Raw genomic sequence first — 16,483 nt, 5'->3', positions numbered from 1 at the left:
TATTAAAGGCATAAGAGAATGAATTTACCCCTTGCTTCTAGGGGATTTCCTTTCTGCGTAGATCCATAAAAACAAATAATTCCCTGTTAATATCATTGAGAAAGTAACTCTCAATGATATATTTAATGAAACAACAGTTCTTTGATCTATGGTGAACATGTTTATATCATTAGGAAGACACTAAATCTGTTGTTTCTTAAGGAAGTTACTTCTCTGTTTAAATAACATCAAAATGCTATATTCCTTGAAAGAAAAATGACCAAATAAAGAAAAAAGGATTTGTGAGAAATGGGAATAACCACTATCACAGCAGTATTGTTACCTGTAACTTAACAGGTTCTGGAAGTTTCATCTGAAGAAGCCCTTCCTTTGGCACTTGCTCCCCTCTGGTTTCTTCCTCTCCTTCTTCTGACTTGAGCTCAACTGAATTCAGCTCTTTATCTGAGAAATCAATTTCATCCTCCTGGCTCACTGCTTCTTTGAAAACCCGGGGCTCAATCAACTGTAAGATGTGTTTCAGATCCCCGTTGTGGAAGATTCCCATGATCAGGAGGGTATAAAAGAGTTTGATGAGAGGGACAAACAGAAATTCTGTAGAACCTCCAACTGGATCTCTGACATGGAGGCTGCCCTCCTGAACAGCTTCAGTAAGCATCTCTATGGTTTTGGCTTTTAAGGTTTCCAGAGGGAATTCAGGACTGAACTGAAAGCACTCACTGCTAATGCTTACAAAACTTGGAGAGGAGAACTGCATTCTTGGCCTTAATGAAGTGCTAAGTCCTATGCCAGGGAGGCCATGTTTTTTGTTTTCATCAGGAAACAAAGTAATACTCTTGGTCTCATCTGTCATTGGAACAATGAATTCATTATTCATCATTAACCTGGCAGTCGCATAGGTATTGAGATGGATGTCAATGAGTAAGTCATAATATCCTGCACGTAATAATCCTGGCATATATTTATTCTCAATAGCATACAGGAGCTGAGATTCATCCACATGGCTACACATAGCATGGGCCACTCTATTGTTACCTAAAGCACAAACAGCTGAATATAATCGGAGGGTATGGTAGTGAAATTTCAGCAATTCTTCTTGTTCTGTCAGCTCTAAAATATCAATTGTCCTGCAGAGAAAAACAAATAAACAAAAAAGCAAACAGTAAATTTTGTATTTGTGCAAAAACTTATTTAAGTGAAGGAATTCAAAATTCTCCCTAAGAATAACATTGGCACAGTATCAGTTCTAGGGGTGACTTCTTCCACATTTCATTTTTCATGTAAGAAACAATGTCAGCCTAAGAATCAAGGACTAATAACAATGTTCAATCAAATTTTTTTTCAGGTTGCTGCTAATGTACAACTTCAATTCTTTTCAGTGGGGAAAGATCAAAACTGTTTACTTAACACAGAATACTACTTCATACTACAAACAAGAATTTGGATAAGTGAAATGTAGATTTTAAAATTAGTATAGGTTGAAATATTTATACGATTTTTTTTCTTAGATCTGGGGTTACAAAATGACAACTGACTAACTAGTTCATTTGCAGAGGGTTGGGGGCAAAGCTGTTTGTTTAGAATTCTTAGCTAATATTCCAGTTATTTTATTTTCAGTTTTTGCACTGGCAAAATACTGAGACATGTAGGTAACAGAGAAATTATAAAGTTATATTTCTTCACTTGTTTAAATTGAATATACTTCAACACACAAACATCAACCTGTTTTCTTCAGGAATATGAAGGGCCATGAACTGCAAAGGATTCAGGCACTGTATCATCCACCCCTGTCGTTCACTGATCCGAGAGACATCAACCTTCAGGAAGTGGTTTGGCACTCTGCTCCAAAGCACATGAGTAAGAAATTGGACATGGAGACGTGGAGGACATTGAGAGACAGGGTTTTTATGTTCGCTTTTGAATAAACCAGCAGATAATGGCATTACATTCTGGAAAATTCCAACAGAAGAGACAATCAGCTTCATCATCTTTACCAAACAATGAATATATCATATTTTTCAATAAATATATTCAACATAAACTACAGTGCAACAGGAAACTAATATTCTCAGTAGATTGTAAAACCAGCAGGGAACTGTTGGAAGATTGGCAGCAAGAGAGCACGGTGCATAACAATAGCATTTTTTTTAAATAGTTAAATTTGAAATAGAAACTTTAATGGAATGTGTCATCACATCCTTGGACCAGAGATCTGAACTCCACTCTTCTCTTACATCTTCTAATTTGTTAGACATCTATGTCTCCAAAGCAAGGACACAAATTTTAGCTCAGTTTTCTCTAGTGTGCTGTTAGAATGTACTTTAAAACTATTTTAAAACCCCAACCTAATCTGCAGGTCATCCATGCTTTGTAGAGTAAGAGATTTGCCTTACTGACCTCAGTGATTTCATTTCGTCATAAAGGATGAGATTCAGAAAATTCAACAAGACTCTGCAATATCCTCTGTCAATTCTAACCAGTTACAACCCTTCTCATCCAATGAACTGTGTTTTAAATACATGAACCATTTTAAACTGATTTAAGAATAAAAATGGCAATAGTGTAAACACTTGAAATCATGAAAATATGCCAAATAACAACAGCACATTGCAGGCAACAAATAGCCAAAATAAAATCTAAGAAAAACAATTTCAAATCATTATTTGAATATTTGCATAAACCCAAGCATTCTTTACCTTTATTCTTCCCAATTCAAACTGGAAAACGTTTGGGCTTGTAGCTTGAGCAAATACAGCAGGAAATAACTTTGTACTCGGTTCAACCTAAATCAAAGATGCACAAATGTATAACCACTGAAGACAGCAAAACACTATTATATATTAACACCCCCACCCCCTAATATCTGTATTAACCTTTAATAAGTGCAAGCTTTTCAATAAAACCTGAGAAAATCCCAATGGGAGCAGAGAAATCAGTCATAAGAGCAACAACTCCTTCCAGTTGTACAAACGTTTCTAATAAATTGTAGTCTGAAGATTCAGTTTTCCCCCTTCCCACTAGAAGACATGATCAAAAAAGACCCACCTGATAATATGTTCCTAGTTCCTTGCCATTAGCTGTGAAGGTCAGCAGGCCACTGGCAGCATCAACCAAGCAACCAATCTCCAGACCATTATTATTACGCCCTTGTCCGGGGCTCATGGTCTCTCCTGCGCACACCATATAGCAGTTGCTGCGTTTTATACTGAATGTCAAAAGACAGATTTATTTATGGATAGTGTGTAAACTTTATGTAATGGACTAAGAACAATTTTGCATGCCTGCAACCAACAAGCTCTTGTGGCTGAAAACAATGGATCAGAGCATAACCAGAGCCAAAATTCAATGAAACCTAGACTTTATAATTGAAAAAATTAAAACTGAAGATTGCAAAATATTAACAAGCTCAAATCTTTTGTAAAATTCTATGATACAAAACTGACTTTCAAAGTTAATGTTACAAATCATTTCTGTTAAACACACAGTTTCTGGCAGGATCACAAGATGAAGTGCTGAGAGGAGGTTTTGCACCAATTCCGGCCTGCTCAAAATCAGAAAGTTCCAAAAACGATACCAGGTATTTTGCTCTACCTTGTAGCAGTTTATGTCAGTATTTACACGATCACAGTCTGAAACTACATAGACAAGCTGTGCCTACTGATTTGATTAGATCATTACTATTGATTAGATTAGACTATTACTCCACTATATACATGGAGTAACAATCACATCGCTGTTTCTTCAGAAGCAAGAGAACAAGTTATACTTTTTTCTTACTACATTTCTTAACATAAACCTAACTATATTACATAAGGTGGATTTACAGTTTATAGATTGTTAGTTGCATTTATGGGGATAAAATATGTATCTTTTTAAGAAAATTTTAACCAACCTCTCATGAACCTTCCCTTTTTCATCTCCCAGTGTAACTGTGACAGTACGCACTCTTTCCAAGTCAAAGCTTGTGTCATATTGGTGAAAGTCAGATGTAATCCAGCCCACCCAGACATTAGCAGGTTCTTGACCAGGAAATATTCTCACTGAATAATAGTACTGTCAAAAAATAAAAATAAAAATCTCTAAATGTTAATATTTGGTTTCCAGTTTATCATAGAATCATAGAATAGTTAGGGTTGGAAAGGACCTTAAGATCATCAGGTTCCAACCCCCCCGCCATGGGCAGAGACACCTTGCTCTAAACCATGTCATAGAATCATAGAAACATAGAATCATAGAATAGTTAGGGTTGTAAAGGACCTTACGATCATCTAGTTCCAACCCCCCTGCCATGGGCAGGGACACTTCACATTAAACCATGTCACCCAAGGCCTCATCCAACCTAGCCTTGAACACTGCCAGGGATGGAGCATTCACAACCTCCTTAGGCAACCTATTCCAGTGCCTCACCACCCTAACAGGAAAGAATTTCCTCCTTATATGCAATCTAAACTTCCCCTGTTTAAGTTTTAACCCATTACTCCTTGTCCTATCACTACAGTCCCTAATGAAGAGTCCCTCCCCAACATCCCTATAGGCTCTCTTTAGATACCGGAAGGCTGCTGTGAGGTCCCCATGCAGCCTTCTCTTCCCCAGGCTGAACAGTCCCAACTTTCTCAGCCTGTCTATCAGTTTGATTCAGAATTAATTTGTTGCTTTAAAACCTGAGAACATCTAATCTCTTCAAAAGCAGCATAGGTTTCTTCAAGTGCAATTCAGAAGCAAAGAAACAAAAAAATATAAACACAAATCAAAACACAGCTAACAAAATATGTATATTAAAAAACAGTTGAAAGTATTAAAAATGCAGCTTATATGATTGTATTGTAGGCTTCTGCATCATAGCATTCTAGGATATTTTTGTAGTGCAGCTACAGTTTCTATACTGGAGGTGACTCGGTTTCTAGTACCTAGTATCTTTTAGAAAGAGGAGAATACATCCAGAAGAGAAGTATTTTTTTCCTTTTAAAAATTGAAGACCGACTGCCTATGGAGCTGTTCTTGTCAGAGAAGATGCACAAAAACCTGCAGAGAACTTTCATTGGGAATTCCATTAAATAAATGCTGAGTAACAGTATAGTCCTGAACCCTGTTTAATGCAATTTTTCCTATTTATTCCATTATTCTAGAACTACTTATTCTTCCTCTTTTGTGTTTGGTGTTATCAATTGTAGTTTCAAAAATTGATTCAATTCACTTATGGGTTTCCATGTGGAAATTCTTTTAGACTGACAAGTCAAAACAAAAGGAACATAGTGGTCTTGACTTCAGTAGTGCAGGATTAACAAAGCAAACAGCTAAAATACCAATCATATGTTACTATACCGTGGAAGTTTGCATCAAATAATTGTAGTCATCCCTATCATCTGCTAGCACATCCTCAGTAAGCCGTGCAGAGTGACTTGTGCTATAATCTGGCTTTGTCCTCCTCAGCATAAATCTGTAATAAGTAAAATCAAAATCTGTATGAGAAGCTCAATATATCAATATATACACAATTTTACATTGATACATTATCCCTAAATATGTATTTCTTATGCTAGCCCTAAATACATAGTATTGATTACATTATAAGTACATAACACTGGTTAGGCTATCAATTCCATATAGATTAAAACCAAATAAATTATTTGGAAAAGAGAAAGAGACAAGCTCATTTCAAAAAGTACTTCAATGAACTCTGAAATTATATATTCAAAAGTTAACTGGAAACTAAACTCACGTAACTTAAAAAAAAAACTACCAGGCTGACAGAATATCTGTCACTTTGGAAGAATGCATTTAAAAACACCACCTATATGTAACTGATCTTTTCTGCAACTGAAATATTTAAGAAACCAAGTTCGGTTAAGAAGAACAGAAAAGAAATGGAAAGCTACAGTAATATTGTCCAGTTAATGGCATAGCGTTTCCATCTTCACAGCATCATCAAAAGCTGGGCATTCTGCTCCAGATTCCATAAGAAAAATTAGGCAGAATAAAAGTGCCTGCTAGAGAATACTCCTATGATTATTTGACTCATTGAGTGAGATGAGAAGCTAATATACATTTCTACATAAAGATTATCTAACATCTCCAGCTTTTTGGAAGCCATGTGAAAAAACATTCCATGTCACTTTGTAGTTCTGTCAGAAAGATCTCCATGGTTTTAAAATGTACTTCACTTGATGATCACAAAAGCCTTCACAATACACCAAATTATAGGGTTCTAAAATGTTCAAAAATGTTTTAATTTTTCTGCTTAATTTTAATCTATACATTGAGTAAGATATAATGTAATCACATAAAGGTTAACTGTCCTGTCTACTGTGTTATATTCAAATTTAGGGCAGAATTAAGGAAAAATCTCTGCAGAACTGATTGGCGTGTCTTTTCAATTACAATTCAAGAAATTTAAAAAAAAAAAAAAAAAAAAGGTGGGTGAGGAGGGAACAGACACAAAATTGCAAGCCACATGTGCTACTAACCTTTGTTTAAGACGTGAAGGCTTTTCTTGAACATAATCTTTATGGTTGTTTAACTCTGGTTTTGTGGCATCTTTTTCTCTTTCTGTCCGATCAGGAGCTAGATGACCATGAGCAGTTTTCATTAGAACCTCGAAATCAGAGTCGGCATCATAATCCTCCAAGTCATTCTTCGGGCCAAAAAAAACAGGGCCTGGTAACCCTCCTGCAGCTGATCTTGAGAACACCTCAGCACATTCAATGGGCATGCTTAATCGAAAAAACATGACATCTGTTTTACTGTTCTGTGAACCAAAGGACTTCTGTGTGACCTTCAGGCAGGGGCAGCTGTCTATGGTGCCATCAATTCTCATTACCTACCAAACATAAAGACGTAGTTGTTTTGAAGCTGATGCTTTTTTCACCCTTTTTAAATAGTCAACTTCTATTTCTATAATAAGCATCCATGACTTGCAAAACTTGAAACAACATGCTGTCAACAATCAAATGTATTGTAATCATGTGCTGCCATTTTAAGTGAAAATAAATACCATAAGGGTATTTCTGTTGTTCCACTGTTATATAAAAAACCCCACTCACATCAAAACTCTCAGCAACATAAATCCAGGACTGCCCAGAACAACACAAACCAACCAAAATAAATCATACATGTACATATGCAAGAACACAAATTACTTCTTAAATACTACAAGTGTAACATACATCAGCTGAAAAAGAGCTCTTTCAATTTCAGGAGGATTTAATGGTAGACTGAATAATTAATTTAGTTCCATCAAGATGCACAACTGATAGGGACATAAGTGTTGATACAATTGGTGAATAAATATTTATTAATACCCAAACCAATTAGTTACGCAAAAACCAGTCCAGAACACACAGTATGTCTTACACAGAAACGCCTCATTTCAGGAAGCTGTTTACAAACGTTGCTCTCACTGAACAAGGATCTGTTAATGAGAACATCTTGTAGAATTTGTCCCTGAAAATCTCATGTCCAGACACAACAGATTTCAAGGACAAAGAAATATTATCAACTCCATCAATGTAAGAAATTGGTAACAGGTGCAAGTTTCATCCAGAATTGGGCCAACATATCACATTAAAAAATTTGTCTAGAACTGCAAAAGTAGAAACATAATTCAAGCATATTCATGGAAGAAGTGTCTAGAAACATTTTAATAGGATCACAAACCTCAATATGTTCATGATTTTGTGGCACTGGCAGAAACTGAGGGAGCCTTTTACTCAGCCAAATGGTGATATCTCTGTTTGTATTAACAGCAAAGGGTTCATACCCTTCTTGTAAGCCACAGATAGTGAAATATTTTAGAGTGCTGACATCTTTTCCAAAGTTCATTCTTCCCACTTGAGATGGGCCCAGGCTGCATACAGGTAGAAAGCCTTAAAATAAGATAAAAGAAAGTGGGTTGTCATGTTGTCATGAACATTAGGGAACTGCTGTCTTCTGTAACCCAATTTAAAACTTTGGGGAAAAAAAAACAAACAAACCCAACATAAAAAAAACAAAACCCACTAAACCACAAAAACAAAACACAAACAAACAAAATGCACAAACAGTATAAACGCAAGCAGTCTTCAATAGCACGCCACCTCTTGCATATCACCAAGTGATGTACCACAAATATCATTCTGAAAAAGTATTATCAAATAGTAACAGAACTTTTCATGCAAGACTCCATTTACTTCACAGAAATCTAAGGGTACACCGAAGAGTCCAACAATCACATATTGGTTAATCCCTCTGCTAAACTGGTAGAGTGTTCCCAGTTTTATTTAAAAGCTTAGTACTTTACATGTTTCTCCTAAAATTCCGTCATTCATGGTACTTTGAGAGAACCTCAGGAATTACTTTAAAAATAATATAGTGCTTGTCCATACAGCTATAGTACTGAAAAAAATTACAAGCTCACAACAAGTGCATGTTGTAATTATTTTTTTTATTAATATCAATTAATTTAAATAAAAATTTTAATACTTGTGACTCTGGATAATGAGAAATGACAACGTGATGCTGTAGCTTTATGGAACTTCTAGTAGTTTCCTTTTCAGCTGGATTTTTTGTTTTGTTTTCTTTTACTTTTGAATCAGCCTCACATTTGTATGCATCTATTCTCATTACTTCATTAGCACAAGTGACTCACTTGTGACACCTTTGCACTTCTTTAAAAAGTGTCTGGGCTTCGTTTTGGAGTGTTGGTTTTTTTTGTCAGGTTCAGCACCACAGTCTAAAAGCCTTAGAAAACCTATTAGTTCTTACAATGATCCTCATTTTGAATTACCACAGCTACAAACTGCTTTGTAGATTCATTTGACCTAGCTATTAACAAAATGGGGTTTTTTTGTAACAAGAATCATAAAGCTCTGTTCAATTATTCTAGTTCATGTGAATGTACCAAGTACTGAAGGGTATAAGGACAAAATACAACTAGAGTTATCCATTTTTCTTTAGTCTGCACAGGTGAAAAATGGTTGATAGGTTCTTTAGAGACAAAAGCAAACTCCAGAGCACCATCTGCAGGACTGCCTGCTCACCAGATAAAAGGTCAGCCTTCAGTGTCCCCTTCCGAAGATTTTATTACAGATACACAAGATAGTTTATCATGTATACATATATTAAGCACGACAAATTTAAGGACAGACACTATTAGCTATAAGTTCAAGTCCAGACTTTCATTTTCACAGCAAGGCTCTTAAATCACAAAGCACCAGCTTCTCAGATAATATAGATGATTTTAGACAACATGATTTGTGTCCATTCTGCTAGCACAAATCCAGTGAAAGATGACAATAGATAACATTTTCTAGCAATAAATGGCACAAAATCATACTATACAACATATAACTAGGAAAGTTATATTTGCATACATAGATGCATGCGTCTGGCCTGCTAGACTAGGCTTTCCTAGGCTTCCTGTTGAGTTAAAGGAAACTGTAAGATATTGAAAAAGTTTTTAAGCAAAGCCAAAAATTAAATTCTGTTTTCAACAACATTATAAATCTCAGCTCATTACTAAAGAACAGTAACAACCTTCTGTAGACAACCTTCTAAGTTGCTTGAGAATGGATTTTCACAGAAACAGCATGAATCCTCATAATGTCAATCAAAAAATGACATAACCTTTTTCAATAAACCATATAAGTATATGCTGCCTAAGGCAAGTGCTCTGTCTGAATCACCTCACCATTTAATGCATACACCCAATCTTAGAATCTTATGAAGATATTTGCTTTCCACATGTCCAAAGAGATATAATAGATCTGCAAAATGGCCAACATAAATTAAACTGTTCTCTTATCAGCAACAATTAAAGAAATCAGGGTAATTCAGACTCAAAAATTATAAAGGAGGTATGATACGTACCTCCATTATGAGTTGCACAGAGAAAGTGAACAGTAAATAATTTCCAATGTCTCTCAAAAAAGAATTATGGACAAAGAAACTGTTTGGCAGCAAGCTTCAAAACAAAGGGAGAAACTTCCTTATAAACCACATAGTAATGCTGTTACAATCTCTGTCACATAGCATCATGGACGCTAAAAGCTCACATAGATTCAAAAAGTGTTTAGATCTTCATGTGGGAAGGGAAAATAAAACAAACAAAAATCAATGACAAACCAAACCCCAAAACCATCAGGGCTATTCAACACAAACATGTCATGTTTGCCCCAGAAGGCTCCTGAACCAGAAACCGCTGGAAGCTTGGTGACTGCATTGCAATCTGCTTATCCTGTTCTGACATGTATCTACAGGCATTTGCTATTCACTGCTGCTGAAAACACTGGGTTAAAACTTAAAGAGGGGAAGTTTAGATTGGATATAAGGAGGAAATTCTTTCCTGTTAGGGTAGTAAGGCACTGAAATAGGTTGCCCAAGGACGTTGTGAATGCTTCATCCCTGGCAGTGTTCAAGGCTAGGTTGGACAAGGCCTTGGGTAATATGGTTTAGAGCAAGGTGTCCCTGCCCATGGCAGGGGGATTGGAACTTGATGATCTTAAGATCCTTTCCAACCCTAACTATTCTATGATTCTATGATTCTATGAAAACAAAACAGTGACCTAACTAGACTTTTGACACAAATACTGTTATATTTTCATAAAAAACATAGAGGAATAAAAGCTTAAAACCAAAAAAGTGTTAAAAGACAAGGAAGTGTAAACTGATCAGTTGTGAATATGCCACATCTCTACATATGTCTGTATCTATTTATATATTTTTATATTTACATATATGAGTAATTGTTTTATGTTTCTGCACAGGTCAAGTATTTCATGAAAGGAAGTAGCAAGCTCTATCTCCAGCACTTTGGAAATTAACACATAGCCAGTTCCTCTCTATTACAGCCCTCAAATCAAGTGCAAAATAATCCTTTTGCAAAATAAAAAAAAAAAAAGCAATAGCAGCTGATGTTATCAGCAGAATTTGCTAAGCACACATTATAGAAAGAACTGATTAGATAATCAGATGCAGTCCAAAATCCAAAAGATGATCAACTCTATTCATGAAGATTAAGATGTATACATGACAAAAATCTAAATCAAACAGGAATATTTAAAATATGTAAAATATTTAAAGTATTACTAATATTTGCCCTTCCTAAACAGAATGCACAGAAACTGCTAATGTGCTTACCTATGACTTTTCCTGTGGGCTCAGGAAAAAGTTCTCACAGATTCATTCTTAGACATGAAGCAAATAGTCACACACACACAAATAAAATGTTAATTGGTGTTTGCAAGATTGCCTGAAAGAAAACAAAGAAACCCAGAAAACAATTCCTATACAGATAAAACTTCCATTTATGTTCTTACTCAGTCTAGTATTTTCCAACAATCCTGTAACTGTAGCCAATACAGAATCAAGATCACAACCTTTCTCATAAATACAAAATGAATTGATGACAGAATGGTACGGTACCTGTAGCTGACACTTGCTACACAGTAACTGTTGCTCTGTATGAATGAAATATAAACACCAATTCCAGTCCTTATCATGGAAGCACTACTTCTGTCTCTGGTGAAATTCTGCACTGATTTCTTAATGTTATATTTGTCATAAAAGTGTTTCAGGGCATTTCCATTCCTGGTAAAAATATGGCTTCTCATTTTATAGGGAACGTGCTGGTAAGGCAGTTACACATCTTACTATGGAATAAAAACTAACTTTCATTACCCTTCTCTAAATGAGTATCCAGCCATTTGAGATGTGATACATCAGAGATCTTGTGTAGCCCTTGCATGCTGGAGGCTACATAAAAAGGTGAAATGCTTTATGGGTGGACTTGGCAGTCCTGGGGGAACAGTTGGGCTTTATGAACTTACAGGTCTTTTTCAACCTAGCTGATTCTATGATTCACCCATGATCTGACTCTTAGAGTCTACATGCACAACTAGCCTATGGAGCAAAGCTTTTATTTTACTGTATGAAATAGAAAACCAAATAGAAAGATTTTATCACTACCATCAGAAATGGTACCTATCATTGTCTCTCAAAGTGACAAAAGCGTAGGACAGCAACACTTTATCATGTTCCCTGCTGTCAAGAACACAGGATGAACCTCCTGATGCAATTTGTCACTCGCTACAAACAGTTCATGGTCACAGAGATCGTGAGTTGACAAGTGTACTTGTTTGTACCTACAGTGTGAAATTTCTCTTACACAAATGCACAATAATATCCAATTATGACTGACAATCTACTGAAATGGTACCTCACAAATTAGTCTGCCATAATCCCAAAGAGCTACTCTTGTTGTTAGTACAACCTAAGACACAGCCCATGAGCCTTATGAGTAAGCTCGGAGAGTGCCACATTCCCTTTATATTGTTCCTAAGTAAATTAAAACTACAGGACTGATCTATAGCCAGACACTGGGCTCTAATCTAAAGCAAGACACTGGGCTCTGATCAGAAATCTCTGTTGTTTTTTTTTCCTAAAGCAAATGGACCCTTTCTGCAGCAGCCCATGGCATGCACACAAATCACTGAGAGAAGTGACCTGCAGAAAGATCTCAAGGCTCTTAAGTAAGAGCCATTAACAAAACCAAACTAAAGCCAGCCTATAAAAGAATGAAAGCTCTAGTAAAATCAAGATTAATTTGGGTGTTACATACATGCAGTTGTATTTACACACACACACACATAGAGATGCTCCCCTGCCATGAATGTTATATGAGATACCATTTATATTCACAATATAATATTTAATATTTACAAGTATAATATTTAATATTTATAAGTATAATTTACAAGTATCATAAATAATATTTATAATATTATAAATATAATTAATTATAATTTTCATTAGTAGTATGTAATTTTAATGTAATATTTACAAGTATTGATTATTTACAAGTAATATGTACCATAAAATATTTACAAATATTTATATTTAATATATTATATTATTACATTATATATAATTTTATATATTATAGTGATTTATATTATATTTTATATAATATTTATATATATTTGTATTTACATTACCACAGAGCAGAAATTTTAGACAGTTATCTACATTAATGTAATTTCTTACCCTTTTATTCACACGCAAGTATGTAATTAATATATTATAATATTTGTAATATATACAAGTCATATAATATTTACAAGTATTGGTTGAGAGTTATTAAATCTGAGATAAATCATCACATTCCTTTGAAAACAAAAGAATATATTTTATTTCAAAGGCAAGCTCTTTTCAAAGACAAAAGGATCTTAATGTGATTTATAAGGATATTGAGAAAAATCTGAGAGGCTTGATGCTGACATGAAATCTCTGACATGGTTACCAAGGCCTTGGGGCTCCATATAAAACCAGGAATTAATTTAGCAGTTTCAGACTCAATAGAGATCTGTTTAATTCTGAACCTGCAGCTAGAAACAAGTACCACAAAAATTACATTGTGATTTCATCAATACTGAAATTAAAATAGTGGTCAAAGAGGTTGCCCTCAGAATTCCCTGGAATTCCAGTTTCCCTCAGAATCCCTGACTCCTCAAAGGGATTATACTGCCTAATAAATGGAAAACAATTATAATTTAAATGCACCAGGATGATTTTGCGTCCATACCACCAATGATAAAGCCAAGTCACCTTATTATGTTATCACAGTATCTAAGGAAATCTGAAGGCAGTAAAGCAGTGGGCATGATTCCAAGAAATTGCTGGCAATTATCTCATTTTAAATAAAATCAAATCATAGAATCACAGAATGGTTTAGGTTGGAAAAAAATTTAAAAATCATCTAGTTCCAACCCCCATGCCATGGGTAGGGACACCTTCCACTAGACCAGGTTGCTCAAATCCTCATCCACCTGGCCTTGATCACTTCCATGGATGAGGCAGCCACAACATCTTTGGGCAACCTTTTCCAGTGTCGCTCCACCAAGACAGTAAAGAATTCCTAGTTTGGTATATGACAGAAGAAGAAAAAAAAAAAAAAAAGAAAAAGGAAAAGAAAAAATTCTTCTCCCAAAGCACTCCTGAAGGTAAAATACTCTGAAATCCAGATAAAAGTGGTTAAAATTCTAGCAGGGAATGGCCTAATTAATGGGTATAAGATTCGTATTTCTCCTGGCAATAGGAATCAGTAACTCAAAAGTATCATTTGCAGCCTTTACTGTTCAAAAAAAGTGAACCTTCTCTCTCAGACACAGATGTATTATTTAACAGATGTATAATAAATATGACCGAATATATGCAACTACAGAAAATTAAAGGGAAAGATTAAAGTTTAAAATATTTTATTACATTACCACAGAGTAGAAATTTTAGACAGTTATCTACATTAATGTAATTTCTTACCCTTTTATTCACACACAAGTATGTAATTAAATTTATAAACCAAAATACTTCAGCAATATGCAATCAATCTGGCACCTGACACAACCTAGATCTTTGCCACCTTTTGCAATCTCATAAGCTATGGCTTATGGTAAACTAAACTTATGGTTTCCTTACGGTAAACTATGGCTTACAGACTCTGCACCAAGAACAGTACAACAACAGGTAAAAAAAAAAAATCAATCTGCTGATTTAAAAATAAGTAAAATCTTTTGGAGGCTAACTTTGTACCAGCTGGACTTATCCTGGATCTGGTGCCATTTCTGCTCTCAGAGCTAAAACATAACCTTAAAGCTGGCTCAAGATTTATATTCTACCATATGTTCTCCCTAATTTGACAGAAATTTGGTACTGCTTCAGTACTTGACCTAGATAAAATTTTATATCCTTGCCCTTGGCAGCAGAGGTTGGATTAGATAATTGTCAAAAGTCCCTTCCAACCCAAAGCAATCTACGATTCATTCTATGATTCTGCTACACTATATAGCAACCTGCTGTAGTACAGATGAAATGGTCAACGTCATGAATTTGCAAACCCAGACACATCCCTGCAAAATAGCGAAAAGGTCTGATCAGAAAAGATGCCTTCAAAGTTCACCACAGAAAAAGACCCTGCCTCATCCTCACACCCAGCATACCTCCTTTCCAAAGGCTTAATACTAATCAAGAAAAGTAAAGGATGAGGGGTAGCTCCCTAGAGAGAGGAAAGGGGGAGAAGAAAAAAAAAAACAGCAAAAAACAACCTCACAACAGAAAAAAAAACAACAAAATACCAAACAAAACAAAACAAAACCCCAACAAAACACAAAACGAGCACACCTAATTAAAGGGAAGACAGAGCAAAAAATGGGCAACACACTGTATTACAGTACTTACCATCACCAACCTCAAAGTCCTTGAACGCAAGTTCTGACCCCGAGTCATCAAGCAGGATTTCACCATTTAAGGTGAACATCATAGTATGCTCATTCATGTCAACCATACACCCAACAACATCTCCTGCCAACCATGAGCGGCCAAAATGCTCATTACCTTGATGCCACCGCTGTGCCTGAAAAGGATTTAGAAGAATTTCAAAGAGTAACAATGATGATGTGTGTGTTCCTCTCTCCCATACTGGTACAACTGAAAATTACCCCCCTCAATTAAGATGGCACTTAAATTAACACTTTCACAGCATATCATTCCAAAACAATGCCTCTGTGTACTCCAAGTTGACTTTGAAAATGGAAATCCAACAATTAACTTCCTGCAAAAACCCCTCACACTGGAAATGTAAAATGCTGCTCAGTGAGCTGACGGGTAAAATTGCTATTTCAACATTTTAGTAACAAGAGAATAGCTTATTTTTCTGCGGAAGCGCCATGAAATACTTGTAATGAAAATAATATGCTATCAATTACAATGTTAACTAGCCGCTTCACAAACTTTTTTTAAGCAATCGCTTTTATTTAACAAAGTACCCTATAAATGCTCTGCTTACAAACAAATTTTGTTTCCTTAAGTGTAATTCTAAAACTGTTGTGTGCAAAATAAATAAAACTTTCTGTCATTCTGTATTTTGAAGTGAACAGAATTTTCTGTGGATGGACAAGCACTCTGAGTTTCTGATGTATTTCAGAACAGCTGAGGGCATGATTAATGATTTGTATGGCTAACCTTCAAAAGTCAAAGACTGCAAAGGCTTTGGATGTGGTCTTGGATCAGAATTCAAATAAGCAAACATCTATTAAGAACTATTGTAACACACATAAAACAAAGCAGTGTTAATAACAAATAGGTTCCCTATTCATATATTCCATCACAAGTAGATTTTTAGCCTCTGTCCATCCTGAAATTCCTAGAAAACAAATGAGCCTACCTGTGTAACCCAAAGGTCAAAAACTTCAATCGGGAAGAACCAAGGAGAGAATTGATTAAAATCAAAGACAACAAAATAGCTTTGTGTAATAAAGACACGACTTGGATAGTTCACTCAAGCCAATTAGATATTTTACAAAAACAACTTTTCAGTTCTCATTTAAATGAGTCTTCTCATGTAACACAAGACTGGGAAAAAAAAATCCAACAGCATGAATATAAAACATCTTCAGAGCTTGATCTGATGAGGAACAGCCAGAAATGCTGTTGATTTCTGTTACATATTGTAATAGTAATA

General features: G+C 35.3%; 1 protein-coding gene across 6 annotated transcripts in view; it reads right to left on the bottom strand.

Annotated features, from left to right (window-relative positions):
- Positions 1-16,483, bottom strand: part of RYR2 (ryanodine receptor 2) — a 381,518-nt gene that overhangs the window by 129,167 nt on the left and 235,868 nt on the right. For all 6 annotated transcript variants that reach the window (XM_061365725.1, XM_061365727.1, XM_061365728.1 and 3 more), the window contains 9 exons: positions 15,202-15,376; positions 7,651-7,859; positions 6,462-6,814; positions 5,320-5,434; positions 3,890-4,050; positions 3,043-3,202; positions 2,694-2,780; positions 1,720-1,946; positions 323-1,124 (listed from right to left, as the gene is read on the bottom strand). In XM_061365725.1, the coding sequence (XP_061221709.1) occupies positions 323-1,124; positions 1,720-1,946; positions 2,694-2,780; positions 3,043-3,202; positions 3,890-4,050; positions 5,320-5,434; positions 6,462-6,814; positions 7,651-7,859; positions 15,202-15,376 (2,289 nt within the window). The remainder of the gene's footprint in view (positions 1-322; positions 1,125-1,719; positions 1,947-2,693; positions 2,781-3,042; positions 3,203-3,889; positions 4,051-5,319; positions 5,435-6,461; positions 6,815-7,650; positions 7,860-15,201; positions 15,377-16,483) is intronic.

This window comes from Neopsephotus bourkii, unplaced genomic scaffold, assembly GCF_033783945.1.
Source record: "Neopsephotus bourkii isolate Nb327-2 ecotype Australia unplaced genomic scaffold, CSIRO-AGI_Nbou_v1 NB_1292, whole genome shotgun sequence".
NCBI classification, from domain to species: domain Eukaryota; kingdom Metazoa; phylum Chordata; class Aves; order Psittaciformes; family Psittacidae; genus Neopsephotus; species Neopsephotus bourkii.
This window is presented reverse-complemented; position numbering and strand designations above follow the sequence as displayed.